Source organism: Paramormyrops kingsleyae, chromosome 18, assembly GCF_048594095.1.
Source record: "Paramormyrops kingsleyae isolate MSU_618 chromosome 18, PKINGS_0.4, whole genome shotgun sequence".
NCBI classification, from domain to species: domain Eukaryota; kingdom Metazoa; phylum Chordata; class Actinopteri; order Osteoglossiformes; family Mormyridae; genus Paramormyrops; species Paramormyrops kingsleyae.
The window spans coordinates 4088869-4116720 of record NC_132814.1 but is presented as its reverse complement, the minus strand read 5'-3'; the positions used below and the strand labels follow the sequence as shown (position 1 = coordinate 4116720).

At 45.5% G+C, this 27852-nt stretch overlaps 1 protein-coding gene across 8 annotated transcripts in view; it reads right to left on the bottom strand.

Moving 5' to 3' along the window:
* LOC111842707 (rap1 GTPase-activating protein 2-like) overlaps positions 1-26407 on the bottom strand; it is a 45636-nt gene extending 19229 nt beyond the window's left edge. For 3 of the 8 annotated variants that reach the window (XM_072701780.1, XM_072701779.1, XM_072701781.1), the window contains exons 1-3: positions 26187-26405; positions 23346-23465; positions 13060-13095 (exon numbers count right to left, since the gene is read on the bottom strand). In XM_072701780.1, coding sequence (XP_072557881.1) covers positions 13060-13095; positions 23346-23465; positions 26187-26281 — 251 coding nt within the window. In that variant the 5' untranslated portion in view covers positions 26282-26405. Of the gene's footprint in view, positions 1-3591; positions 3820-13027; positions 13030-13059; positions 13096-17362; positions 17615-23345; positions 23466-26186 lie in introns of those variants that run through there. The other 5 variants (XM_072701784.1, XM_072701783.1, XM_072701787.1 and 2 more) reach the window with 4 other exon arrangements.
* Positions 26408-27852: the final 1445 nt, after the last annotated feature.

Below are 27852 nucleotides of genomic sequence, written 5' to 3'. Positions count from 1 at the left end.
TATGCGGGTTTTCGCTGCAACTCCCTAATTAGATTACTAATTAGAGGACTGTTTGACTGAAAAGTCCTCACACCTGGGTTTGAACAGCTGACCTACAGGTTATCCCAAAAACCTGCATACACACCGGCCCTTTGCGGATAAGATTGGCCACCCCTGCTTTATGTGGACCTGAATTGCGGCTATTCTGCTTGAGGTTAGCAACATAAACATTGAAGTCTCTAGAACAAAGTCCCAATTTTTTTAAGCTGTGACAACAATCGGCAACCATTTCTTATAAATTGCACGAATCCATCGATCTTCTATCTGCTTATCGTGGTCAGGGTTGGGGGGGGGCAGGAGCACAGGGTATCAGGCTGGGGTACATCCTGGGGAGGATGCCAGCCCATTCAGGCCACGCACGCATATTAAATGGCACTGGTTCTACACCCTGGTTTGGGCTTTTGGATCTCAGACACCACAGCCTTGGCCCAAACGGCACGTGACAGATGCTGTTTGACGTGACAATTTACAGAGACTATCACAGGCTCATGCGCACACACAGAGGGACGTTCCACTAAACACGTTCCATCCGCCATCTCCTTGGGGTCCTTAATTTCAGGTAGAGGAGGAGAAAAGGAGAGAATGAACTCAGGGGTCAGAGAGAGAGAGAGAGAGAGCTCAATGGACAGATGAAACAATGAGCAGCTGAACATGACATAAAACTTGCCCTGAGAGATATGTAAATATATTAGTAAATCTTAGAGCTTTTCAGAAGCTGACAAACAACCTGTGCTTCAGACAGAGCTCACCGACTCCCTGAAAGGCAGGGGGAGAAGAGCCGACATTTCAGCTCTAAGACGTCTCGTAAACTGTGCCCTTTTAGTGTGACGCCTGCCAGCGTGTCACAGCCGTGATAATATTTACCCTGACCAATAGGATGGGAGAGAAAGAAGGAGGATGCGAGCAGGAGAGGTAGATGGAGAGGTGGTTAAACTGAGAGCGAGTTGGAGAGGTGGATGGAGAGGTAGATGGAAAGGTGGATGGAGAGATGTTTAAACTGAGAGCGAACTGGAGAGGTAACGTGAAGCTTGGGGTCTAAAAATAGAAACTGAGTCCCCCATTGTCACTCTGCAAACACACGCAATGTGTCAGCCTATCCAATCTGGCAACCCTGACTGAGCCACAGTGACCCCAACGCATGCACACACTTTGACGTAGACATCTTAGGCATGGAAAATACATGTGGATCTGAGCATAAAGGCTCAGGGACTAAACATTGCGGGTGAAGCTTTTCCCCCTGGTCCAGTCCCCCCCGTGTAGGTTTCTGTTGGTCCATCTGTGCTGTCAGACTGTCTGCTCCACCCTCCTACCCCTATGAACACCAGGCTCTCTGACCTGGAAAAGCCCTGCTTGAAACGCTATGCAGCCCCCCAGACTCATCTCAGAGAGGCTTTCCATTAAGCTGCAGTGGTGTGAAGTCCAAGGTGATCAGAAGTTTGCAAGTGCCACTCCCCTGTAGCTTCTGTGTGTGTGTGTGTGTGTGTGTGTGTGTGTGTGTGTGTGTGTGTGTGTGTGTGTGTGTACATATCTCAGGTGGGCTGTGCCACAGCAGGTTCCTGGCAGACAACAGACGGGGATTAAATGGGGATTAAATGCTGACTCTGAATCAGCTTCTTCTCTGATCGTGCCTTTGGGGTGAATCAAGGAGCAGACATCTGACCCCAGACCTGTGGTTGCTATAAAGCATGACCTAAGGTGACCACCCCTGACAGCAGCCAGTCACACCCAGGTCTCGGGGTTACAGACTGATAGAGAGTGACAGAGGGAGGGAGACAGAAAAAAAGGGGGGAAATGAGCCAACAGCAAAGAACAAGGGATGGAAGGAGGATGGGAAGTGCCCCACAGAGAGCTTGCTGAGAGAGAGACAGAAAAAAACACAGAAAGACAGAAGGAAGTACAGAGTAAAACAGGCACACACACGCTCAGCACTAACCACTACAGCTGTGTCACAATCCCAGAACACTCCCTACCCATAATGCACTGCTGTGACCTCCAGCTAGCCCCTAGAAGGTCTCTACAATAGGTTTGACCAACAAAGCTGTTATTTAATGCAACTTTCAGTAAGATATCTATACAAGTATACAGAGACACAGGAAGCCTTGATGAAGCGATTAAATACCTCTCTGAATGGTCCCCCTAGGGCATTAAACCCATCACCTCCTGGTTACCAAGGAGTCCACACACTCATACACACCCTGACATCACAAGTGATTATACTGCCAGCAGACTTCCTAACAAAAACAGATAAATCTCAGAAGAAGTCCTGCTTGCAAGCTGAATATATCTAACTGGAAGATTGTTCTGTCGTCAATCTATATAGTGTAACCTCTCAGGCATAACTCATGCAAATGTCCAGTCCCGAATTTTTGATCATGACGGAGTGAAAGAGACAGATAGAGAGACAATCAGAGAGAGAGAGACGGACAGGAAGACAGAGGCTGAAAGACAGACAGCAAGAACGAGAGATGAAGGGTAAGAGACTTAAGGTGTTTTTTCACTGCATCAGGTACCGAACTTTTGGTACTTCGAGAAAGTACAGAAAGTACGGTACTTCAAGGTGTTGGTTTTCCACTGGTGTAAAAACTGGTACCGGCGCCGAATGACACCACAGCGCGAGGTGGGGTATTTTGTACTGAATTCTAAAAATGGCTGTAGTATAGTATTATAGGGCGATATGCATTATTAATACAAACATTGAATGTTATGCACATACATCGCCAGTCAGCTATATTAAAATAAGGGTTTTTCTTATTTAAAAATAAAATATTTTTACTCTGTTGCTCTGTCATAGGAAAAAAAAACCTGCAATTTTAGTTATTATTCCTTTTATAGATTCTTATATGTCTAAAAATCAGTTTAAGGTTTACCTCCGCTGTTTTTGCATGAGCGCTGCATACGTTCTCCGAGATTTATTACTAAATCACATCGCTGTATTTATAATAAAATCACGTCGCTAGGACAGCTATATGCGTGCTGTATTAGTATATTCAACAAAATACTTTTTAATTTCTTGTCATGCCATCCGGATCTTTTTGTTGTATATGTTCTTACGAACAAATTGCATTTTTTTTTACTTCGTTTATCATTATTTTTTGAGTTCGCAACTGTTTTCAAAGCGGCGTTTGTACTGTGTTTCAGCGGCAGGCTATTTGCATAACCAATTGACAAAGGAAGTGTTTCAAGTCCTACCCAAAGTACCAAAGTACCAAAGAAGTACTCCAGCTGGTTTGGCACTGGAACTTTTGATACTTTTACTCGACCGGCAGTCAATGGAAAAGCGAAAGTACCAAAAATACCATACTTGGTGCGGTGGAAAAGCACCCTTAGAGACAGACTGATGCAAACGGACAGACTGAGAGATGGAGAGAGAGAGAGGAGGACAGAAGAAGAGGAGTCTCCTCTTATTCCGTTACTGATTTACACTCCATCTAAGTACACACACAAAAACACACACACACACACACACACACACACACACCCCAAACCCAAGGTTATCCATGAGCACTTTCAGGCCATATGTCACCTCAAAAACATGGTTCCGGATCCACCTACCAACCCACTTCCAGTGTGCTCTGGGCCTCCCTCTCTCGCCGTTTACGGGACCTGTGCAGGAGTCCGATCAGCACGGCCGCGGCCCGGAGCCCGGCTCTGCCCGGACTAGCCCTGCTGCCAGAGGACATGGCGGTGTACTGGCCCTCGGAGTCCCCTGCCACGCCGATACCGCACCCGTCTGCCTGGCTGGCACCGGCGAGCGCCAGCATCAGTGTGCATGTGTGGATCTCCTGCCCCTCTCTCTCCCTCCCTCCCTCCCACTCCCCTAACATGCTCCTTCTCCCCCTCTCCTCCTTTGCTCCTGTCTTCTGTATATGCTTCGCTCTGATTGGCTGACTCCTGTGTCACTTCTGATGGCTCCTCCATCCCAGCACACCCAGTACACCCAGTACCGTTGAAAATCCACACAATCTGCTGTTTAACACCACACATTCTCACTCTCTCTCTTTTTCTCTCTCTCTTTCTCTCTCTCTCTGTCTGTCTCTCTCTCACACACACCACACGAAAGCAGCTCTTCTTGTGCACTAGGTGTTTGATGACCAGCTCCACCGGAGGAGCTGTCACCATACAGACATGTGGCCCCATTTAGCATGGTGTCGCCCGCACGTCTGTCACACGCCATGTGGCTGCTGTCTTACACCAGCCACTCCTCCCTCCTTCACCCCCAAATTCAGTCTCCTTCCCAGAATCCTTAGTGGGCAGTCTACAGCACACAGCTCAGCTTGTCGGCTCAGTAATGAGGGAAAACATAACAAATGCACACACTTCTGTTATCTTAATTAGGAATATTATACAATATCATGCTTTTAAAGAATTTTTACATTGTTTTTTAACATTTGAGGTATTTTATTTTACAGATATATATGCCCAAGAGTGTAAATGACCACATGACCACAGTCACAGGGGCATATACAGAGGCGGGGTCACAGAGGCACTGGCTCCAACTGAAACCTAATTGGCCCCCAGAGTGCCCCCTCCCTTGTCACTCACCAATTCAAATCATATCATTGGCTCAAGATAAGGTCGTATCACATGTGCCCCTCCCACCCCTCCCATGTCCAACATGATGAGAGGAGGCCTGACAGACCAAGAGTCACCGCTCACAGCAGCACCTCCTTCGAAATCAAAGGAACGACAGCATGACAAAAGCCACACCAACATGTCACAAAGGTGGCAATAAGATGCTGTCTGTGTCATTTAAACTCATGGGATTGTAGAGACAGAAGGTTGTGGGGTCCCAGCCCAGGGCGTAACGCCATGCTCATGGTTCTATAAATCTCAGCTCCAAATCCTATGTCCCTTCCTATGTCATCCCTACTTCCCCTCTTCCTCCATCCCTCTGTATCGCCTGAAGCTGTATGTGGTGTGTGTGTGTGTGTGGGGCGGGGGGGGGGGGGGGTGAGGACACTATACACACTGCTCTCGATGTCCCTGCCAGCACAGGCCCAGCTGAGGTTTAACAAACCTGGAGGCTGTTTTTCCAAATGACCTCTCTCTTTACCTTCTCCTCTTCCACTCGAGCCATTAAACATACTTTTTCGCTGAACCCTCAGCAGAATCGCCTAGGTTACCCTGCCTGTGATCTCACTTTTTAACCGTCCCTTGCAATGTACTTTATCTGTTGGTTTCTCCCAACAGCTGCAGAGACCCACATAAGATCAGGAAAAAGCCTGACCAACAAAACAAGCTGGGAAATCAACTGGAATAGCAAACAAAATGATATAATTTGTGTCTGGAGTGATGAAATATGGGGGTGGCATGGTGGTGCACTGGGATGTGAATGGTGTGTGTGTCCTGCAGAGAGGTGGTGCCCTGTCCCTGCCTTGCCAATGTAGTTTCCGGGATAGACTCCGGACTCCTGCTACCCTGCATAGGACAAGCAGGTAGGTAAAATGCATGGGTGGATGGCGATGAAATTTCAGGTTTGTGTGTCAGCATGGGTCCTAATCTTGCCTCTGATACAGGCAGTGAGACGGACGCCTATGGGACTTCAAGAGTTTCGTCCAAGGGAGGTAATGAAGCACAGCTGTGGATGTGTGTCTGTGCATATGAATGTGCCAGATAAGTGCTGGAAATATCAGTGCCCCCAGTAAGACTAAATGTCAGGAATTAAGATAAGAATCACCCATTTCCTCTGATCCGATTTACGCCACTGCCGCATGGAACCTTCCAAGTAATTTCCCCCCTCGCTGATGGACTGAAGCTTGTAAAATGATTTTTTTTTTGAGCCACACAGCTTGTGGTCTTTGGAGCCAAGGAAAATCAAGCATTAGCTGTCTGTTACATTATGCCTGTCACATGTTTGTGCTAAAGACACAGGCACATACATAGACACACACGCTGCCTGTCTCATTCTCTCTTATCAGAGTTGAAAAGGTGTTCCTCCCATGTCACAGTGTCCTCGGTTACTCCTCCTTCAGTCTGTCACTGTCAAATCCAGAGGAGGCAGACCTATCAGCATGGTTATAGGAGAAAAATGTACCCAGGAGGTGCAGTTACCTGTTCAGAGAAGACAGCTATCGCTATTGCCTACCTGAAGTGATTAATCATGTTATGGGAGATATGATTTCCTGCCTCCTTCTATGAGGGGATTGCCAAAATGTTTAGGGTGTAATGGGCAGGATTTTCTTTGGCTGGATTACTGATTACAGCCTGGCAGTTGCAGATGTTGAAAGTTCAGGTTCAGAAAGTAAAAATCCAGACCAGGATTTTGTTTTGATCAACCAGTTGAGCATAAAGAGTCACACTTACAGAGTACTCAGCTGGCTGGTTGGAACAAAATCTTGGTCTGTACTTGTACTTTCTGGACCTGAACTTTCCACCTCTGGGATGTTCAAAGAAAGTGCAGAGCAGGTTTACACCTAAGAACCCGAAGAAAGAATCACAGAAACGCCTGACTAATTTCATTTAATTAACTTAATTTGCAATCTGTGGCTAATTTTCTTAGGAGACAGACTCACCTGCACAGCTCTGCTGCTTCCTGGCACAAGCAATTAATAAAGCAGCCGTTTAAAACGGCTCCCTTCAGATCAAAACTGAATTAAGAGTATCTGATAAGCTCTCAGGACATGATGCTCTTGTTTTGGATCAGAACACATTTACTGAGAGCAAAATGGACAAACAACCTGTCTCACACTCTAATGGTATTGCATACGCACATTTTCAGACACGTCCCTAATGCATGTCCCTAATATTCCTCCAGGAAGGACTGACTGAAGAATGTGGTCTGATCTTTTTGACTTTTCGAGCTTTTTTGATATTGTTGTAGTTCCAGCCTGAAGGGAGAATCTGTATTTCCTTTATTTCTTACAGATGGACAGATCTTAAAGTCTGTAGTTCTGATCCATAGTCTGACACAAGAAGGATATAGGTTCACATCCTGGGAAGGGGTCTCATGTTATAGCATAAGGTTTTAGGTTTCAGGAATATAATCAGTTGTGTGTATGATACATATATATATAGTGTGTGTTAGTTATGGACAAAATGACGCCTCATGAACCATTTGCTGTATTCTTTGACCCCACTAGATGGTGCTGTTGGGGTGAGCTTTGTGCCCATTTTTGAGCAGAGAGCACCATCTAGTGGGGTTAAAAAAAATACAGTAAACAGTATATGAGGAGAAATAGGTGCTCAGACACACAGGAACACACATGCACGCACACACACACATATGAGAAAGGAAGAAGGGCGAGCTATGAAAACTAAACAGATAAATAACCAGGCTAATACATAATAACTACTTTGTTCCTCTCCCCATGGATCAATGGAAGCATAATTCATATTGGCCACACATGTAATTCCCATAACAACTAAGCAGTAAAATGGTTCTGGGGTTGCCATAGCACCCTGGCCCCTAGCGCTAGTGCCTGTGCCATACCTGGGGGCCACAGAAGATGTCCTCATTTTACCCATCTCAGTGAGAGATATTGAACATAAAATCTCACGTGGACCGTGATGTGGTTCTCCATCAATTATAACAGTACTTTAGGGAGGCAGGTGACAGTACATGTTTTACCCAGCTGGTTCAAAAAATTAACTTAATTAAATATAATACGAACAGTATTATAGACATAGACTAGCCAGCATCCTATATCTCAATGGGCTGCATGATCGTAAATCCCCTGGCTTGACTTACTGGGGTCTGAGGACAAATTAAAATTAAACAGTGTACAGCCCATCCATGGAGATGCTGTCTAGTACCAGTGCACAGTTCAGGACACTGTTTGGACGTTTCCACACTGAGAGTTTTCTTGTAATTCTTCTCTGTTGATCCAAACTAGAAGCCTAGACCCAACTGAGCTTTATACTTATAAAGGCCATTATTCACACACACACACACACACACACACACACACACACACACACTTTGGCGAACCCGTTTAAAGGGGCACCTTCCATTCATTTCTATGAGGAAAACTCTAATCCCAATCACAACACCCTTAACCCCTACCCAGCTTAACATTAACCATAAGTAGCCAAACAAAATACAAGACTTTCTTAGTTTTTTTTATTGCATTCACAGATTTTTATAAATCTGCAGTTATCCAAATGGCAACCTGAAAAATGTCCCCCAGATGTGATCTATGCCAATCCCCCCGCCCCCCCCCCCCAACACACCAACTGTGCTTTTTCACAATATACATCCTTGATCCTCAGACTCCAGCTCTCTAATGCCTCTAAGTATTCTTGAGTAGAAATTAAAAAGCACAGCTCCCCTGACAATTACTCCCACTGCAAGCATAGTGTTAGCCTCTGGTGCCCTCTAGTGGCAAACACCTGCCAGCAATTGCGGCTGAATCGCTGGAATCGAAACTGTCGGCAATGCTCCGGGGAGAGGCTAGACAGGCTGTGAAAACAATCGGAGGCATGCAAATGTCACTCACTTTGCACAATGGGGTGTGAACAGGTGAAGTCATGTGAGAAAACGTCTCACCAGTCATTCTCAGAGCATAGAGAGCATCCTCACCACAGGGATCACAGCCTGCCTTGATAATTGCTCTGCCCTGGGCTGCAAAGCTCTGCAGAAGGTGGTACGCTCAGCTGAATGCATCAGTAAGGCTAATCTGCCCTCCTTGCAGGACACTTACCTCTGAGGATCCAGGAAAAGAGTTGCCAAAATCAGCAGAGACGCCACCCAGCCTAACAACTACCTCTTTCCCAGGCTGAGGTCAGTAAAGTGCTTCTGCTTTCTCTCTGTGAGAACTGAGACGCTCAGAAGGAGCTTCTACCCTCAAGCCGTCAAATTACTTAATCGACATTTATAACTAAGCACTCGCTCCTTACTCATGCACTATACACTTTATTTGTATTTTATTTGACTTATGTTGCACTTCTCTGGTCTTATTTTTTCAGTTTTACGTCTGTTCTTTATTTATTGTATATTTATTATATTGTTGCATTATTTCTCTTGTTGCTTGTTGCTTTCACTATTTTTATTAAGCTCCTTTTATTTCTCTGCAAGTTATAGTTTGACTGTATACCTTGCATGCGACAAATTAAACCTTCAAACCCTTGAATCCTTCCTTCTCTGTTTTGAGAGTCAGAACAGTCCCTACTGGTAGAGATCAGAACAGGTCAGTACATTTCATAGAGCACTGTTTCCAACATGGCCACCTGTCAGCACCGAACATGAAGGCAGAGCACCGTTATTACAAAGGGACTGGAAATTATTCATGCTGGAGCTGACAGGACTGAGGAGTAGATGGGCGGGGGCTGTGGATGGGGCAACAGCTGTCAGTCTGTGCACAGCCGCTGTTGGCGTGGAAACAGCTACAACCCACCTTTTTCAGTGAGTTACCCCCCATTATGGCCTTAAGCAGTGTTTCCCAATCATGTCCTCGGAGATCCACAGACAGTCCACGTTTTATCGGGAGCTGGGAGGGAGCAAAAATGTGGACTGTCTGGCTGGGAGCTGGGAGGGAGCAAAAACATGGACCAACTGTGGGTCCCTGAGGATCGGATTGGGAAACACTGACCTTTTTCCAAAGTTTGCCAGCTCCGTTTCAAGTTTCTGTCCTCCACCACTGCCTCCTGTGACATTACATTTTACTCATTGATCAGACGCTTTTATCAAAAAAGATTTACAGTTGGGAAGGTGATGCTTCAGTCCAAAATTTATTAACACTTTTATATTTTTCATGATAGTGGTTTGTCCATTTCCACTGCCATCCACACACAGGAGAATGGTGAAACAGCACCCTCTATCGGAACAGTGAAGAATGCCCCTTTACAAAGGTGTCTGCTCTGTTCTTATACGATCCCTTCACAGTCTGTAACATCTGCCTACAAGGATCAGTAAAAATCCTGACTGCAGAAAAACTAATACAAAGGTATGGCGCACAATTAAGAAAGAGTCTCATTTAGACAGATACATTTACAAAGAGTTTTAAACCTGTCATAGTGCCATATCTGTAGTTACAGATTCAAAGACAAAGCTGAATGTGTCTTAAAACACCACAGGAACAAATATTTCTGTTAGAGCTGCTGCACACATTCATTACTAAACAAAAATACACACATGGAAACAGGCACATCCATTCTGTTTGAAGTACAGACTTAAAAGTCACATGAATAAAGAAATGTGAAAATATATTTCTTGGTAGCACAAACACACACACACATACGCACACACTCCTAGGTGAGCTCCTACACCAACACTTAGACAGAGACAGGACTCACCAGAGCTTGCGCGGCATGGTGCTGCCCTATAGTCTGAGCTGGGCTCCTCTCTGCCCAGTCTTATTAAGATCAGAGGGGTATTCAACACATATTCAACCTTTCCACGCACACACAGACACACGCACAGGCACAAGCACACACACACACAAACACACACACACACATTATCCAGCGCTAACCGTGCATTAGGTTCAAAGTGGATGCAGAGTCGTGTTCCATATCGTTAAGAGGTGGTAATGGAGATTCTTAGAAAAAACCCTGCGGGCATTCAGACAAAGTGTACACACACACACACACACACACACACACACACTCACACATATCAACACAAATTGCCGGAATTTCACACAAATCTTACACTGAAATTTTGACAAGTAACTGTACCCAGAAAGGTACACGTTGGTATTTTTCTGACAGTGGTGTCTTATTGAGGTGGGACACATTTCTGGGGGAGTGGGACCCTTTATTTGGGGTGAATCTAATGATGCATACAGTTAAAGTATGATCTGAAGTGCCTAATTTAACAGTAAAACAGCAGGAGCCATTCTGGGACTTGGACCTTACTGGTCACGAGTCTATGCTTACAAGTACTTGCAATGAATAGCCTCATGAATAAAATCTCACGATCACAATATAGCACACAGGAGTGCATGCAGAAGCACACGGGGCTGATCGAGGTGTGTGTCACACTGAGTATTCATACAGTGGACTGTGAGATGAGGTCATGGGTCATTGGAAACCTTTGGTTAACGCATGCATACAGAGACAGACAAACACAGGATGCACAAAGACAAAGAACACAAACAGAGACGCACAAACACAGACAGAAAGACACAGACAGCCAGACACACGCACACACACGGCTACTTAAGCACCCCCAGCTGTTGCTATGGTTTAAGCAAAGAGAGTGAATCAGGAAAACAAAAGAAATGGAAATCGCTCCTGTGCCGAAGCACACCTGCTGACTGAGAGCCCCCCTCCTCCCCCATGGGGACGCAAAGCTCTCTGTCACCATTACGCTAACACTAACAGATTTATAACTGCAGGGCACACAAGCAGATCTCTGCCATCTCTACAATGACGATGACATCCTATAATCTCAGGGCACCCAAACAGAGCATTGTCACATCTCTGCTAATGCTAAGAAAATTATAGCTAAAGGGCAGAAAGGAAGAGGTGCTGTCGCCTCTCTGTTAATGCTAACAGATCTATAGCTGCAGGCCGCACAAAGCCAGCTGCAAAGGCTAATGCTAACAGATATGTATTTACAGGCTGCACAGAGACAGGCGCAAAGACTAATGCTAACAGATCCATAACTACAGGCCGCAGACAGACAGGCACAAATGCTAATGCTAACAGATATATAACTACAGACCACATAGAGACAGACGCAAAGGCTAGAACAGAGATCTGCAACTCTGACAATATTGTTAATAGACTTAATCTACAGAGCTCTTCCATATCACTGCTATTGGTTACAGATTTTTGACCACAGGGCAAACTGCACCAGGTGCTAAGCACTGGCTAAATGCAACAAGGTTGTGTTCCTCCATCTGATTATTAATCACCGGGTAATTCCCGTCTTCCACAGCGGCTTTAACAACCTTCACCCACAAACTCAGGTCAGAAATCGGTGCTTAAATCCTAGGAAACAGTTAGGAAGAGTTTGTCCACTGTTTCCATGGTGACACTGAGGCACAATGACAGTAGTCTCTGCTGCTGCAAAAAACGGTCTTTGACCTCAGAATCATGGAAATGTAAGCCAGTATTTCCCAATCCAGTCCTCAGGGACCCACAGACAGTCCACGTTATTGCTCCCTCCCAGCTCCCAAAAATGTGGGTTGCCTGGCTGAGAGCTTGGAGGGAGCAAAAACATGGACCGACTGTGGGTTGCTGAGGACCGGATTGGGAAACACTAATATAAGGTATATGCAGGGCTAATGGCAGCTGCCTAGGCCCCCAAATTACCTGAATTGTGGAGGAAGTGAAATGATCATCATTTTTATTGGTGGGGAGGGGGTCCTCCCAAGTAAAGCTTTCCCCAGGGCTCCTGACAAGGTAGAGCCGGCCCTGGCTGTATGCAATGTGACTTTAAAAGTGCATTGAGTTAGGAGAGTCAGGGACCCAGGATGCCCCCCACCCCTCCCCTAAAAAACCCCACCCATTGTGTCCTGCTGAAACCAAGGCTCTAACTGTAGCAGGAAGTGGGCAACCCACATGTTATACATTATATGGCCAAAAGTACACCCAGCCAGCTAGTCCCACATCTCTTTATGAAACCAAGGGTATTAAAATCACGTTGGTTAGCTCACTATTGGTTTAATAGCTTTTACTTTTCTGGCAAAGCTTTGTGTTAGATGCTGGATTTGCTGCCATTCAGGCTGGGGATTGATGTTGAGTGATCAGGTCCCATTCAGTGACTTTGTGCAGCTGACCACTTTGCAGCTGAACTTGTTCCCAGATGTTTTGACCTTCACAATCACTTCACTTGTATTTGAGCAGGATAGCTCTAGCAGGGCAGAAATATAGCAAACTGACTTGTTGGAAAGATGGCGTCCTATGATGGTGCCAAGTGAAAAGTCACTAACCTCTACTGTACGACAACCACCCATTTTGCCAAAAACGTTTGTTGCAGGAGATTGCATAACTATGTGCTTAATTATATACCTGTGTCAGCAGCAGGTGTAGATTAAATAGGAGATTCCTCAGAGTAACTGAGCTGTCCGCATACCTTTGGCCATATAACATACGTATGAACTGCTATCTGGACAGGACGGCCAGGCCACTCACCGAGTCCTCAGGGCATTCACGGTGGACTTGTCGATCCTGTAAAATGACAGAGAGGAGCATCAGGGCATGTGCTGATGGGGCACACACAGAGATCATGTGTACATATGTGAGCTGTTTGTGCACGTATGTGCTAAGACACACCCAAAATGTAAGAAAAATGGAAATGTGAAATTACAGTTTTTCAAAGGACTTCCCACGTAATGTGACCTGCAGGGACCTCCATCTGACGCGTGTGTGCATGTGTAACCATTATGCACAGCTGTGCAGACACGGATCTGCACACGGCTGCAGCGAACTCTGCTTCTTTCACGCGGCAGAACTGGGTGCGATTTGGGACTCCCGCCCTTCCTGTGTGAGAACCCCACCCTGCCATACTTATATCCTCAACCTCCACTGCACAATAAGATAAACGCACAGTTCCATGACGGCAGACAACACCTCTAACGCTGCGGCGAAATAAAAAAGCCGCATTAGCACCTGACGTGAGATCGCCGTTGGTGAGGTGCCATGGGAACCAAGACTATTAACGGCTCTTAGCTGTTCACGGTGGTTGAAGGTCTTAGCGTTTGTGCTATTGACTAAGATATCAAACATTCCTCTACAGCAGTGTCAGTTCCCAGAAAAAATGTACACCGGTTAGTGTAAAATTTCAATAAAATGTAATTTCATTCATTTTCATTAAAATCAGGCCCCTCTAGTAAAGGCTTAATTCCCCTTTTCCTAAATCTCTAATGAAGCTCCTGCCAAACAAACCCATCAGTACAGTCAGTGAAACAAAAAATTGGGCTCTTGTAAAAATCGCACAAATATTGCAAAAATTTGGCTCTCGATGCAGGCAAGCAGCAGTGGAGTAACATATTGGCTGTGTCTGAATTCAGTGGCTACAGCCTTCGAAGGACGCAGTCTACATAGCCCTTGATGGCTGCATCCTTCGAAGGTCAGCACAATGCATCCGGTGCCCTAACCTTAATCATAAGTAACCAAACAGAAGACGAGGCTTTTGGCAATTCAACAAAAGAAGGACAGATTTCTAGATTGCATTTGAAGGAGCCTTCGAAATGGGTCGGCCTTGTTGTGATGCATTCAGTCTTCAAACACAGCCATACAAGGATGCAGGCCCTGAATTTGGACACAGCCAACGATCGAGAGTAAAAAACACCCGACTCTTTTTCCGATCTTGCTTTTCAGCTGCTAGTGGGTTGTTTCCTTCCTCCTACTGGGCTACTGCAGCTGTGACCAGATGTGTGAGCTGGGGCAGGTGTGGGAGCGCGGGGGCCAGAGACACGCCTGCTGGCCGATATAAACAATGTATTGACTTATTGGTACATACAACTTAAATGATGATACGACAAGAAACTTAGATAAATTGTCGATTAACATGAACATTGCTTGATAACATACATCACATCGCAGGCATGAATGCACTTCCAACCAATGCTAGTCTTTTAAGATGAGACAACCTTTACATGCACAGCAAGGCTGACTGGCTTAGCAGAGCATGCTACATGCTACTGTTTTGATAGTATCATGGAAGAGATAAGCACTCCCTCAGAGGTTTCAAGAGGGTGAATAAAGCGATGGCTCAGCGGCCACAACAGCTTTTAAAAAGGAGATATTGTGGACTAAACAATGTTAAAAAGACGCTGGCGGTGTGGCAGTACTTTGGCAATTTAATTTGTCTAATTTAATCTTTTTTCATGTTTTGAATCTGCTTAAGGGGAGTCCTAATGGAATTTTGAGCAACATACCATGATACTGCTTAAAGCCTTGAGTTTGTGGCCAGTGGAGATAACAGATACACTTTTGATTACACCATGCCACACAAGCAGAGTGGCAGGGACTCACCTCAACCTGACTGACGTTTTACTGGCCCAGACAGACACTCACATCCTCCATTTGCACACACACACACACACAGGTGTGTAATTATGTCTTTGTGGGGACTCTCCATTCATCCAACATGGCGACCTTAACCCCTACCCAGTCCTAACCTTAACCATAAGTAACCAAACGAAAGACAAGGCTTTTGGCATTTTTAGTTTTTTGATTGCATTCACAGGTCTTTGTTGGGACCTGAAAAATGGTTCTCACAAAATCAAAATAACAGGTTTTTATTACATTGTGGGGGATATTTGGCCCCCACAATGGAATATAAATATAATCTCATACAGTGGTGTTTTCTGCTCTCCCAGGTGCACACTGTACACCATTGTAATTCGCTGAACACCTCATTTCAGGTTAGGGGTTACATCAACAGGACATGATGGAAGAGACACCTGTGATTGGAAGGTCACCTGTTTGAGCCCAGTCTCAGCAGCATAGTCACATTTCATCTCTGGCTTGCTCAACGGGGGCTTCAGGCAGGGATAATGTAAAGCACTTTGAGACAATGCGATGTTGTGCTAATGTGATATAAAATTTGATTGAACATGTCTGTGGACCCTTGAGCAAAGCCCTTAACCCCCAGCTTTGGGGCACAGTGGGTGGATGACCCATTGCTGTGACTCTCAAGCTTGCCTTCACCTGCATGTGTATTCCATGGAAGACCGGAGAGACAAAAAGAGAATTTATGCACGGAAATAAATATAGTATCAGAGTTCTCAGGTACCACAACTCTCAGTAAACCACACAAAAGGGCCAGGGCATAGCTTTAGTTTCAACGTTAGTAGAGACCAAATGACCTCCAAAGCCTCCACCACCCTAAACACACACTGTACTCTTGCAATATTAGTAAGGACATGTCCTGACCATTCATACCTTGCAAAAGTACAAGGGACCCTAGATATTGCAGAAACTCTAAGATGTTGTACAGCATTGTTCCTCAGCCTAATCCTTGGGGACCACCAAACAGCTCATATTTTTGGTCCCTCCCAAGTCCCAATACACCTGTACCAGGTATTCAGTGTTCTTGATTTGTTGATTGTTTGATTCAGGTTTGCTGGGACTGTCTGGGGGTCCCTGAGGACTGGATCGAGAAACACTGCCGTAGAAGACTGAACCGAGAACAGACATGCTAGGAGGCAACAACAGGATTAGGGTTAGACTGCTAGTGTATAGGATTCAGAGCATGTTGCACGTCATAGACGAGCCTAGAATACTGTCAGGGTCCCGACCTCCATGAAGTATGCCTCATGCTCAGGTCGTCCCACAGAACAAGCATGACTCTCTGAAGAACTGCGGCTCAGCCCTGGGGGGTAGATCTTCCATCTAAATGCTGTGGTCAGGGTGTGACTTTGAGTGTTAAGAGATCATATCACCAAAAAAATCAAAATCCACCAGTGTGCAGCTGTAGGGTGGGGTGGCTACTCTGTTTCTCACGGCATCCTGCTGATCAATGATTCTTCCACATGTTTGTGTTCAGAAAATAGGGAGACCATGTTCAGCTTTGAACCAGTAGGTTCTATACCTGGCTAAGTGCTCCATGTCCCTCCCCTTTTTTATCTGATTGGTTATAGAACACAAGAATGATTGAAGGGAGCACCAATAAGGAGCCTAACTTGGAAAAGAGCAAAATAAGAGCATCAGTCTGGCAGCTCTGCTGGTGGTAGTGCAAAAGTCTGACAGAAGAATGCCCTGCTCTGTTGAACCCCATGGTAGACGAAACACCATTAGATCAGCTGGTCTAAGAGCTGAATTTTACACTGCAAGACATTTGAGGAGCTACTCAAAGTAAACAATCCAGCAGACTCGCATATCTGTCCTGTGTCCACTCCGGTGTCTGCAACGATGACATAGGAGCGCAAGAACCATAATGATCACAGCAAAGTCCAGAACCCATGCTGTGTTTCCTGATCGGATTCACGTCAAAAATAATCACCTCTCACAGGAGTGCAAAGTCCAACAAGAACCTCTCAGTGCTGCCAAGAGAACCAAGATTCAGGTGTAACATGCTCCAAATTGACACGTTAACCTTAGACTAATGAGAAACCACAACAGAAGCAGGATGGGCATCAATGTAAGAGTGAGGACGCAAAAAAAAACATTCAGCAAAACTGCAGAAAACAAAACTGAACTAAACAAAACAGAGAATGTTGGGATAATCCACAGGGTAATGCCGCTAAATGATGCCAAGCAGGACACAACACAAACATACCAGCAACTGGCTCATCAAAACCCACGCACAACCCTTCAGTCTACAACCTTACAGCAGCAGATACTCTAGGTACATTCATGTGTTGTAATGCTCTGAATCCTCCACATTCATATACAAACAGACATTCTCATTGAACTAACTCTGGTTAATGCATAGCTTTTTGGTTCTGGACTGACATGGGGGGCCGAGGTGCGGTGGGTGGGGACCTACCATCCGAATCCCCCAAAGGACACACTCCTCTTCCTCCTGTGCATGGTGATACGTCTCAGGGATCCTGGGGTCTCTGTCTTAGTGGTCCAGCAGCAGAGCTGAGGTGTGTAATTAGCTGGTCTCTGCCTCTGTCTCTCTCCCTCCCTCCCCGTCTCTCTCTCTCTCTCTCTCTCTCTTTCTCTCTCTCTCACTCACCCTTTTCAGAAGCCTCAGAGATCCAGCCCGTCACAGCTGTTCTTCCTGTCGGTTACACACTATGATGATTGACTCAGCTAGATCAGGGGAAGTGGAGCGAAATGGGTTGGGAGGAGAAGTCATTTCTCAGCTTACTACTCCACCCCCACCATGAGAAAGGAAAAAAAAGAGCTACAGAGGAAGAAGGTGTTCTCTATTCTCTGTGTTTCCTTTAGTGAGAAAAAGGAACTAGTTTGGGGTTAAGTATGACCCCCCCCCAAACTTAGCACACACCAAATGAGACTGAAGTATGGCGCTAATAGATGATTCCTGTGCATGTAAGTACCTTCTCATGTGGTGAGGGTGGGGCACATATGCATGGTGAGTCTGAATCTATCTTTTAAACTGTGATGGAAGCTCTCGTCAACAGCGGGCAACTGCTCAAACTCCATGCGCACAAAAGTGATGCTAGATCTGAACCCACAGCCCAGGAGTAAAACCCACATGTAGTAATTCTTGGAACCTGTCAAATATCCCCTAACCACTGTGCCACCTTCTGTACCATTTGTGTTCTGCTTACAGAACAGGAATTCTTGACATATGGAATTCCTGCTGTCATAACCATGGCAACTGTAATTACCAATGGACGAAATGTTTAAAAGCCTGAGCTATACCAGTCTTGTGTGTTTGAACCCTACTGTACAATAATAATCCACACACAAGCCAGCACATGCAACTCATGCTAGGATTCCTTCTACCTTTCGGGGGCACCACCAGAGCATTTGTGATCTATAAGGGATCTTCTGCTGATATGAATATGAGGTGACATGTAGGCAACTAATATCCATCCATCTTTAAAATGATTATTCTGGTCTGGGTCACAGGAGCCCCTGGAGCTGGGCACAAGGTTTGGTTATAAACCCTCAACAGGATGTTGGTCTATCACTGGGGCACTATGGGAAATTTAGACACCAATTAATCAAAGAGTGTACTGAGACTAGGCGATCTGTACCATGCCCGAGCATGTTTGACCCCAAAAAGTCCAATTCGATTGACTAGTGTGATCACTCTGTACTATGCTCGGGCCCGCTTGAAGAGGTGGGCCTGGACAGGGCTCAGTTGGACTCAGGTATTGTAGGCATCTAGTGTGATTTGGTAACTGTGCCTTAGCATGCAATTCAGACATGACATCAATAATACGACTGACTAATCACCAAACATTGCAGCAAAGGGATTGCTTTGGTCTACGGTAGAAGTGCTGTGTTTGCTGGAAATTTGAGCTGATAAGAGTATCCAAGAAAAACTACATGCGACAAACAAAAAATCTGAGATATTTGGTAAAATACGGGACTATCTTCTTAAACATGCACCACAATTGAATGAATATTGCTGGGTTGCATACTCAGTAAATCTATGAAGGCCGTATGTCATTGAACCCAAAACAACTCCAAATATTCCACAATATAAGGACATTAATCATTAATATAAGGACATTAATCATCAAGCACTTATCTTACTATGTTTTCTTCAACATAAAAAGTTGCACAGTGATGACATAAGCATGTTCGAGCCCATAACGTTACGTGAAATGTGAGCACTGACCAGCGGAGGAGGGGGGACAGTTGTGCTCGGACACAGTACAAGGCAACTGGGCCAAGTGTGAGTTCACCCTAAGTGCATCTGTCTGGGCAATGGGAAAAAAATCTGATGTGACATAAGGAGCACACACAAACTTCACACACGCAGAAAAGAGGCAGAGTTTACACTCCCAGCCCTACAGCGACACTCACTGAGGTTTCACAGAGGATGTTTTTACTTGTGAATTCTCAGCAATAACTTTGCACAAGGGGAAAGGAATAGTGATGAGGCACATCTTTAAACATACGTGTGAAGTAAGAGTAAGTCATGTTACATATACACAAAGCACCAAATGTTGTGATGAAGGGAAGTACTGAAATCAGCTCCAAAGCATTGCGAGAAAACACCCTATATGTTGGAGCTTCCAGTCACTCATTTGCATGAAATTTACATTTGCATTTATTTGGCAAAGTGACACACAAGTGAGGCAGATAGTATATAACAAGCATGCAGCTGTCAAGGAGCCAACTGGCTATATACGCTGCTAGGCTGAGCATCCAAAGAACTTCCAAAGAACAATATGAACACCGCTAAAAACCATTTTGTGATCAGTAGTTATATAAACTTGTCATCAATATCACTTGGAGAGGCTTGAGAGAAGAATGGTATTGTGACCTGGGAGAAGGGAACTCCCCCCCAGAGACAGAAGAGTTATACTGGGCACTGTGTCAATCCCTGATACAATGCCGCACTGTAGCCACGAGACAAAGACCCATAACTGCCTCCTTGCTCCACCCAACATGACCAAATGCCCCTACAGTCTCTAAAACAGCAGCGGGTGACAATTGGTAAGCTGAGATTCTTTGGAGGTTTTTTTGTATGTTGCCTCAGCTGACAATGCCCATTACATCCTCTGTGTGCAGTAGAATACATGTACATACAAGCTGCTACAGCAACCTCCGGTCCCACTCAGAATGAAGCATGTGACCAAATTACCCAAACAAAACAAAAAAAGCGTGTGACCAAATTACCCAAACAAAAATTATGCGACCAAACAAAACAAAAAAAGCGTGTGACCAAATTACCCAAACAAAAACAATATGACCAAACAAACAAAAAAGCATGTGACCAAATTACCCAAACAAAAATCATGTGATCAAACAAAACAAAAAAGCATGCGACCAAATGACCCAAATAAAAAGCATGTGACCAAACAAAAAAAAGCATGTGACCAAACTGCCCAATCAAAAAACAGATAGTTCCCCCATGTTTCTAGAACTGCAGTGATCTTCTTCTCCCTGTTTTTTATTGTCTCCTTTTCCCCAAGGCATATCTTTGCAGCTGTGTTTAATCCATCTACCCATCCATCTTCTGTGTATCCTGATTAGAATATCAGAGGAGCCTGGAGCCTATCTCAAGCAGCATAGGGTATTAAGTTAGGGTACACCCTGGACGGGATGCCAGTCCATCGCAGCACTTGAGGTGGAACTTTCAGGTCCAGAAAGTAAAAATCAAAAACCAAGATTTTGTTTCAACCAAGCAGTTGTGCATAAAGAGTCACAGTCACAGAGTACTCAACTGCTTCCTTGAAACAAAATCTTGGTCTGGATTTCTAGACTGAAATTTCTACCTCTGGTTTTAAGTGTTTTAATTAGGCTATACACCTTCACTAGAGACTCCCTAACCTCTAGTTACCTTGAAGTAGGTGTTACTTGTCACTGAACCAGTAGCTACTATATGTTTCAGTACGGGAATCAGACACAAGGCTACATAAGTGAAGAAGATGATCCTAAATGCCTGTGGAGTGAGGCTTCTATGCCTACTACAGATTCTGTTTGCATGTCATGCAGACGAGCTGAACACTTGATTTACTGCCTGCTTCCTGGTTGGCCGCTCCCGTTTCCATGGTGAGCAGTAGCTCTAGGTGTCCGGTCTGAGAACGTGGTAGCTGAGTAATACACACTGACTGACACCAAGAAATACATATTAATCTAAAAATAATTATCTGTAATGATCTATAATAATAATCTAAAACAATATTCACCTATACAAGCCAAATTTACAATCCCATAACGCCTTTCTCCCTCGAATAGACATACTTGGGCCATCAGACAGGGGCGCCTCCTATGGCCTCTGTGCCCTATGTGGCCGTTTAGTTCGCCTGTGCCTTGGACCAGTCCCACACCAGACTCAGGATTCCTTTCTCCTGCTCCTCTCCATCTTCCTCCCAGCTGGGCCGCTGTTCATTAAAGACCTTACCATCAGTACAGACTCACGCTACTGCTTTAACTCTTGGGCTCCCCCGGGATGAAAGATGACATAGAGTGTTTCCATGGTAACCCAGCCCCCCTACTTATTGGAGCATTTTGTTACAAAGACAACTAGCAAAGAGACTAATCCTCATACAAAAGTCATTTTACTGAAGCCTAATGGCTTTTGAAAGGTATAACAGCAGTTCCCCTGCTGGTATTCGAACCTACCGTGCACCGGGGTACCCGGTCACAGCCACCCTAACTCTCCTCCATTGTCTTCTGGCATTCATTCTAACCTTCTTTCCATTTTTCCTGTCTCATGCACCATCCTGTATACATGATGTTGTAATGGTTTGCCACACATTCTTCTCAAGTGCCTTAGCGTGACTCTGTTGTGAAAGGTGCTATATAAAAATAAATTGAAATTGAATTGGCCTAGCTGAAGAGAGTAAAACAGTTCAGAATCTATGGCACATGTCAATGTCACCCCACGTACCTTCACCTTGGTGACCGTGAGCATTTCTGAGTGACCGTGCACACTTGCGCCCCCCCCCACCCCCAGACTCACCTTGGGTACCTGGCGGTCACCCTGCACTCTGGAAGCCCAGATGTTGACATTTCTGCACCGGCAGCTGACAAAGCAACATCACAATGGAAAAGGCAAGCGAGAAGCCACGGAGCAAGAGGGAGAAAGAGGGGCATGGAGAAAGAGAGGAAGGAAGGGAGGGGAGGAGGAATGAAGGCAGGACCAGTTCTGGGTTTGAATAACAAAACACAACATATAAACAAAAAAGACAGCACAGACCCAGCACTGACACAGCACAGAGACCAAATGAAGATGGGGCATAAAAGAAACCGCAACGGTAATGAGGTCACAGATATGAGTCCATTCACGTCTGAGGGAAGCAAGCGGCCTTTAACTCTCAGCTTGAAGCATAACCCTAACCCTAACCACGACAGACATGTACACACTCACAATGACAACTTAAGAGCAAATTTCCAAAACTCACTCAATCCAGTTTTATTGTTTTTGAGACGAGACCACCAATTACCTAAAGTCTGGCTTCCTCATCATACGTTACAGTATTGGGAACCAAACCTCACTCAGTCCTCATGCAATCCAATTAGAAATAAATTCACCCTAAGTATCTCAAAAACGTGTCCCGTGGACTGAGTTTTGAAAATTTGCAAATACGCAGGAACACCCAGCGAGGGGGTGTCCTGCACACATCACTGGATACCTGCTGGACCTGATAGAAGAGAAAGCCATACAAAACAAGTATATCAGTCTCCACAACCCTCAGCGAACCGCACTGAACTCTCATTCACTTTCAAAGCAGAGGTTTCCGTGGCGACTGTGGAATCCCTGTTGCTTTACTATGAACTGCACAGGAACACAGGAGATGCAAACACATTTTAAAGGAGAACATTTTAAAACGAATTTGAGGAAGCACTTCTTTACACAGCGTGTAGTTAGAGTATGGAATAGTCTTCCTGCTAGTGTAGCGGAAGCTAAAACCCTGGGTTCCTTTAAATCAGAGCTAGATAAGATTTGAACAACAATGAGCTATTAGTTAAGTTCTCCCCAAATGAGCTTGATGGGCCGAATGGCTTCCTCTCATTTGTAAATTTCTTATGTTCTTATAAATTAATGAGCTGATTAAACAAATGAATTAGTGGGGGGGGGGGGGTAGAGAGACACAGCTGTGAGTATATGGGTCACAACCTCTCAAAGGCATCGTTTATCCTGTTCATCGCATGAGTATGGAATTGCCATAATTCCCCTGGCTGCACTCTCTCACCTTAACAAAATGGTAGTGATCTGCTCTACTAGAAGGGGGCTCCACTAGGAGCCTAGAAAGGTCGTACTGCCAGATGGGCCTTGTTAGTGTGCCCGCGAAGGCATGTATAAGTGTGTCCCTGCAATTTGCCAGCTAAACAGGATTGTGTGCATATGTACGAGCTGGTGTGAGCGGCACCTCTCCGCGGTGAGGCGCGGCGCAGCTCGTCCGGCGATGCCATGCCGCTGCGGAGAGCACATCCACTGGAACGCCGACAGCGTCCGCTCCTCCATCCTGAACCTGCCCTCGTGGACGTACCTGCAAGGACACACCCACGTCATATAGGCTACCATACAGCCAGGGGTGGGTAGTTCAGGTCCAGAGAGTAAAGGTTCACACCAAGATTTTGTTTCAACCAACAGACTGAGTCACAGTCACAGAATATTCAGCTGGTTCGTTGAAACAAAATCTTGGTCTGGATTGTTACTCTCCGGACCTGAACTACACACCTCTGCACACAGTGCACCACAGCCAATCAGAAGGTTTCACTCAGGTTATCACACTCATGTGATTGGCTGTGTTAATTTCATTATGATAATACCCAGGGGGCTGTAAGGGGGGTGGGGGGGGGGGGCGGGGTAGAACAGTTCAAACGGAACCTGAGTAACCCTAAAAAATCTGGAACATAATTGGATTGATCTGGGTTGAGGGCCCAATTTGATATGCTTTCGCCAGGCTCATAACCTTTAGCAGCCTCTGATACCTCCCACTCTGTCTTTGTACTAGTGACCTGACTTGAACTACTTCAGTAAATTTTGTACAAGAGGGAGGTGGAGGGAGCCTAGGGCAATTTTGCATGATCACTTGTGCAGCCATGGCAAATCACCAGTCCTGCGTCAAAAGTTTACCCAGCGAATTCAAATGTAGTTGGTCCATGTCAAATGAAATATCTCATTACAAAAGGGGAATGTGCCTCGTTTGAACCCTGCAGCCCTTTGCCTTCATCTTTCAACCTGGTTCCTGACACAAGCTAAAGCTAAAAGTGAAATGGGATCACAATGGAAGACCAGAAACGGGAAATAGCTCCAGTATGAAAATCACCTGGGATGAATGAAAATAAACAGAAAATGAGCAAAGTTGATTGAAATGCACAATCCATGGCATTGAGAAGGGATGTCAGGGTGTGGCCCAGAGCAGGAACAGATGCACCAAGCATCAGAGCCTGTTTGTTTGTAGATATGTGGGACCAGCCTCAGAAAGCTGCCACACTGACCAGAACCAAAGGTAACTTCGATCCTGCCTGATCCAGTACCATATGGGCTCAGATTCTCCTATCAGCTACTACCTACATCATGAGGTCACACACACAGACAACTGGTATGCAAATCACTCTAAAGATTAACGCCAGCTGCTAAGTGAACCAGCCGGACCCCGGCATGGATCCCAGCAAGGAGCATCCCTTTGAACTCTTAAGCTGGGTAATTAACGCAGGCTGCTGTACAAACATCCACCAGAACAAATGAGCGTATTGAGAGGCTGTATGTTGTGAAGGAAAGTCTGGAGACACCTAGAAACACAGAATTCCTGTACACAACACCAATGATCCCAAAATCTAAAACATAAATCAGGATAAATATAGCTCCTCCCCTCAGAACCAAACCAATCAGAAGAAGGGGGAAAAGTCTGGTGTGGCAGTATCTCATAAGCAGACAGAGGACTTGCTGATTTTCTGATTAGTATGCATCTGCACATCTGATTGGTTGCTCCTGCCTCCTCTAGTTGCTTGGGCCCACCTCCTCAACAATCTGATTGGTAATGTCTCTGAACCAATCATTTTTCATTCTGCCCTCAGAACATTTTTGTGTAAGTAAAACTCCCATGAGCCAAACCTGCTGTTTACTGAATAAGCACATGAAGGCTCTGCACCCCCTACTGGAAAAGTCCTGGAAGTCCACTCAAAAGCAACTTAAGATGTTTATGTTACTTGTTCTGCTGATGAGTATTTATTTTGCCAACATGGTGGAATTATGCAGCATGTGAAGAATAACAAGATATATCAAAGAATATATCAAAAGAATATGTTATATGTAATATATGCATATAAAAAACATGCATAGTCTGAAAGGAGTATTACAAGGACTGCCAATAAACAGCACACTGCATCAATCATGCATCGAGGGATTCGGGGGGGGAAAAATGTAAGAATCAGATGGGCAGATAGAGATAGAGTTACTGCAGTGTACATTTCTCTAACCGCCGTGATTCTCTGACCGTTCTCTGTCCTGACTGTCATCTTCAGTGAGCCTGACTCAGCACTCTAAGGTGAATTCTCTCGTTCCCTCACCCTCCCTGTCTCTCGCACATACACAGAGCTAGGCTCATGCAGCGCGACACTCATTGTAGATACTCGCACCTCACGCGTACACATGCACAGCCCACGGACTACAAATTCCTGTAAACCGAAGAGATTAAATTCCGCCCACAATGTGTGGGACACAGAAAGGCTGGGAAATGAAACCGGCAACTGATGGAGTTCAGCAGGGGGATGAAAAGCTGCAGGGCACGTTTTTTTTTTAACCTGTTTCAGGAAATAAAACAGCAAACCTGGCTCATTAAACATTCCCCCCCCAATCCATACCCAAGTTCATTCCCCAACAAAGTAGGCTGAATGAAAAAGGAAGTCATGACAAGATTGGTAACATGGGCGGGGCTAAAATCAATCAGCCAACCCCTCGCAGTCCCAGAACACATTACAGTTTCCATCATGGGGGGATAAAACTGGTACATGGGAGAGTAAATCAGCACTATTGCTTCCCTGTGTACTGCATGAGTGTGTGTGTGTGTGTGTGTGTATAATGTCTCTTCCCCTATTCCCTCAATGGACTGAAACACGGAAACGTTTCCTCGAATGACCGGGAACCCAAACATGCACATGTACGTCTCCCATGACGTGCTCCAAGTCCAGCTCAACACTGTGGAAATAAAGGGGTGGAGACGAGCCGGAGGTAGGAGTTGGGGAGGGGGGGGGACGGGACTCACCATCTCACCAGCTGCCAGCGAGATGCTGCGCCTCTCTCTGCGCACCTCCGCTCCCCCGAACCCGCGCCGGTGCCTCCCTGTCCGTCGCCGTCCATCCGCACGGATCGGGGAGAGTGTGATACAGAGAGTGAGTGACAGAGAGAGAATGGAATACAGTGTGTGGAAAGGAGGTAGGGAAACAGAACGAGGGAGGGAGAGAAGTGGAGCGGGAGACCAAGAATGAATTAGACAGTGAGGTAGATATGGAGAGAGCGAGGGAGAGAGAGAAGGGGAGGGCTGGGCCAGCACCGGACTGCTGAATCATAGCGTATCCTTCACATACTGGCTGACCCCTGGGCAGCCACATAACTGCTGCTCCAGCCCCATTTCAGGAACCGGCCCTTATGCGTGCCCATTAGCCTCTCCCATTGCACAGTCAGGATGACATCACCCCCTGCTGGTGGGGAGGATTATAATCCGAATGAGTGACGGACCAGGTGGAATTCTAGAGAGATATGAAACAGGTACAAAGCGCATGTGCAGACTGCACCAGGTACAGGAGTCACACGTAGGTACAATTGGAAAACCAGGCTGCGCATTTTTGGGGTATTCAGCCAAATACTCAACACAGCAGTCAACACAAACAGCTGTAGTGACTGGACCTGTTAGTGCATGTCCATTTCCTGCTAATTAAATTATAATGAATTGGACAGAATTATTTAAGATTTTAGGAAGTGTAATTGAGGTTAGAGACCTATTGTGATGGTCATGGGTGTAAAGTATGGAAGTATGGGGAGGATGGGGGGGGGGTGGTTGTGGTTGGGGACCTCAACCCCCCCCCCCCCAAAAAAAATAAAAAATCACCAAATAATTTAGCTAAATCAGCAAATTATTTTATGCAAACCACTAAAACTTTATTAACAAAAGCCTGAATTATATATACATGTTTCTTTAAAAAAAAAAATAACACACAAACAAAAAAAAACAAAAGGTTATTTTCAAAAGTAAACAGGCAAGTGGAGTTTTTGCTCTGCCCCGCGTGGACCCGCCTTATTCAGATGTGCGTTCTCTGGCCCTAAATGGACTGAGATTTTGGTGAGCGGTTCCACAGTCATGGAATTTGCTGCCTTTAAAACGTAATCTTACTTTACAATAAAATCTGTCCCAGGATAACTGGCATAATTCAATGTTGCGGTTCACTGCTAAAAACATGACATTTCAGTCTCTCCATCTCAGCCATCAAGGTTTGTTCGAGTGTTGGCGGTGGGGGCCAATGCCAGACCAAAATGACATCTGACACTGCCCCCATGCTTACAGTTTACACCAAATCTGCTTGTGAGCCATTCCAAGGCATCAATTATTGATCGTCTCCGGTTTCCGTTTGCGGTTGGAGGAGGGGGGGGGGGTGGTTGATGCAAGGCAGAAGCAGACAGAGATGGAGAAGAGCTCGGTCACCGCGGAAGGCGGCCAGGCAGAGGGGCAGCATTGCGGGCGCCGGTGAGAACATGCTGGCTGACCTGTGTTTGCAGAGATGGAGGGTTAGGGTTAGGGTTAGGGTTAGTACCTTAACATTTATAAGGGGGGCAGATCCATTCCTTCACCCCTAACCTACAGATGACCTCCACATCACAGAGAAAGAGCGGATGGCGGGAATGGAACTTGAGCAGAGCAGCAACTGGTTAGATTC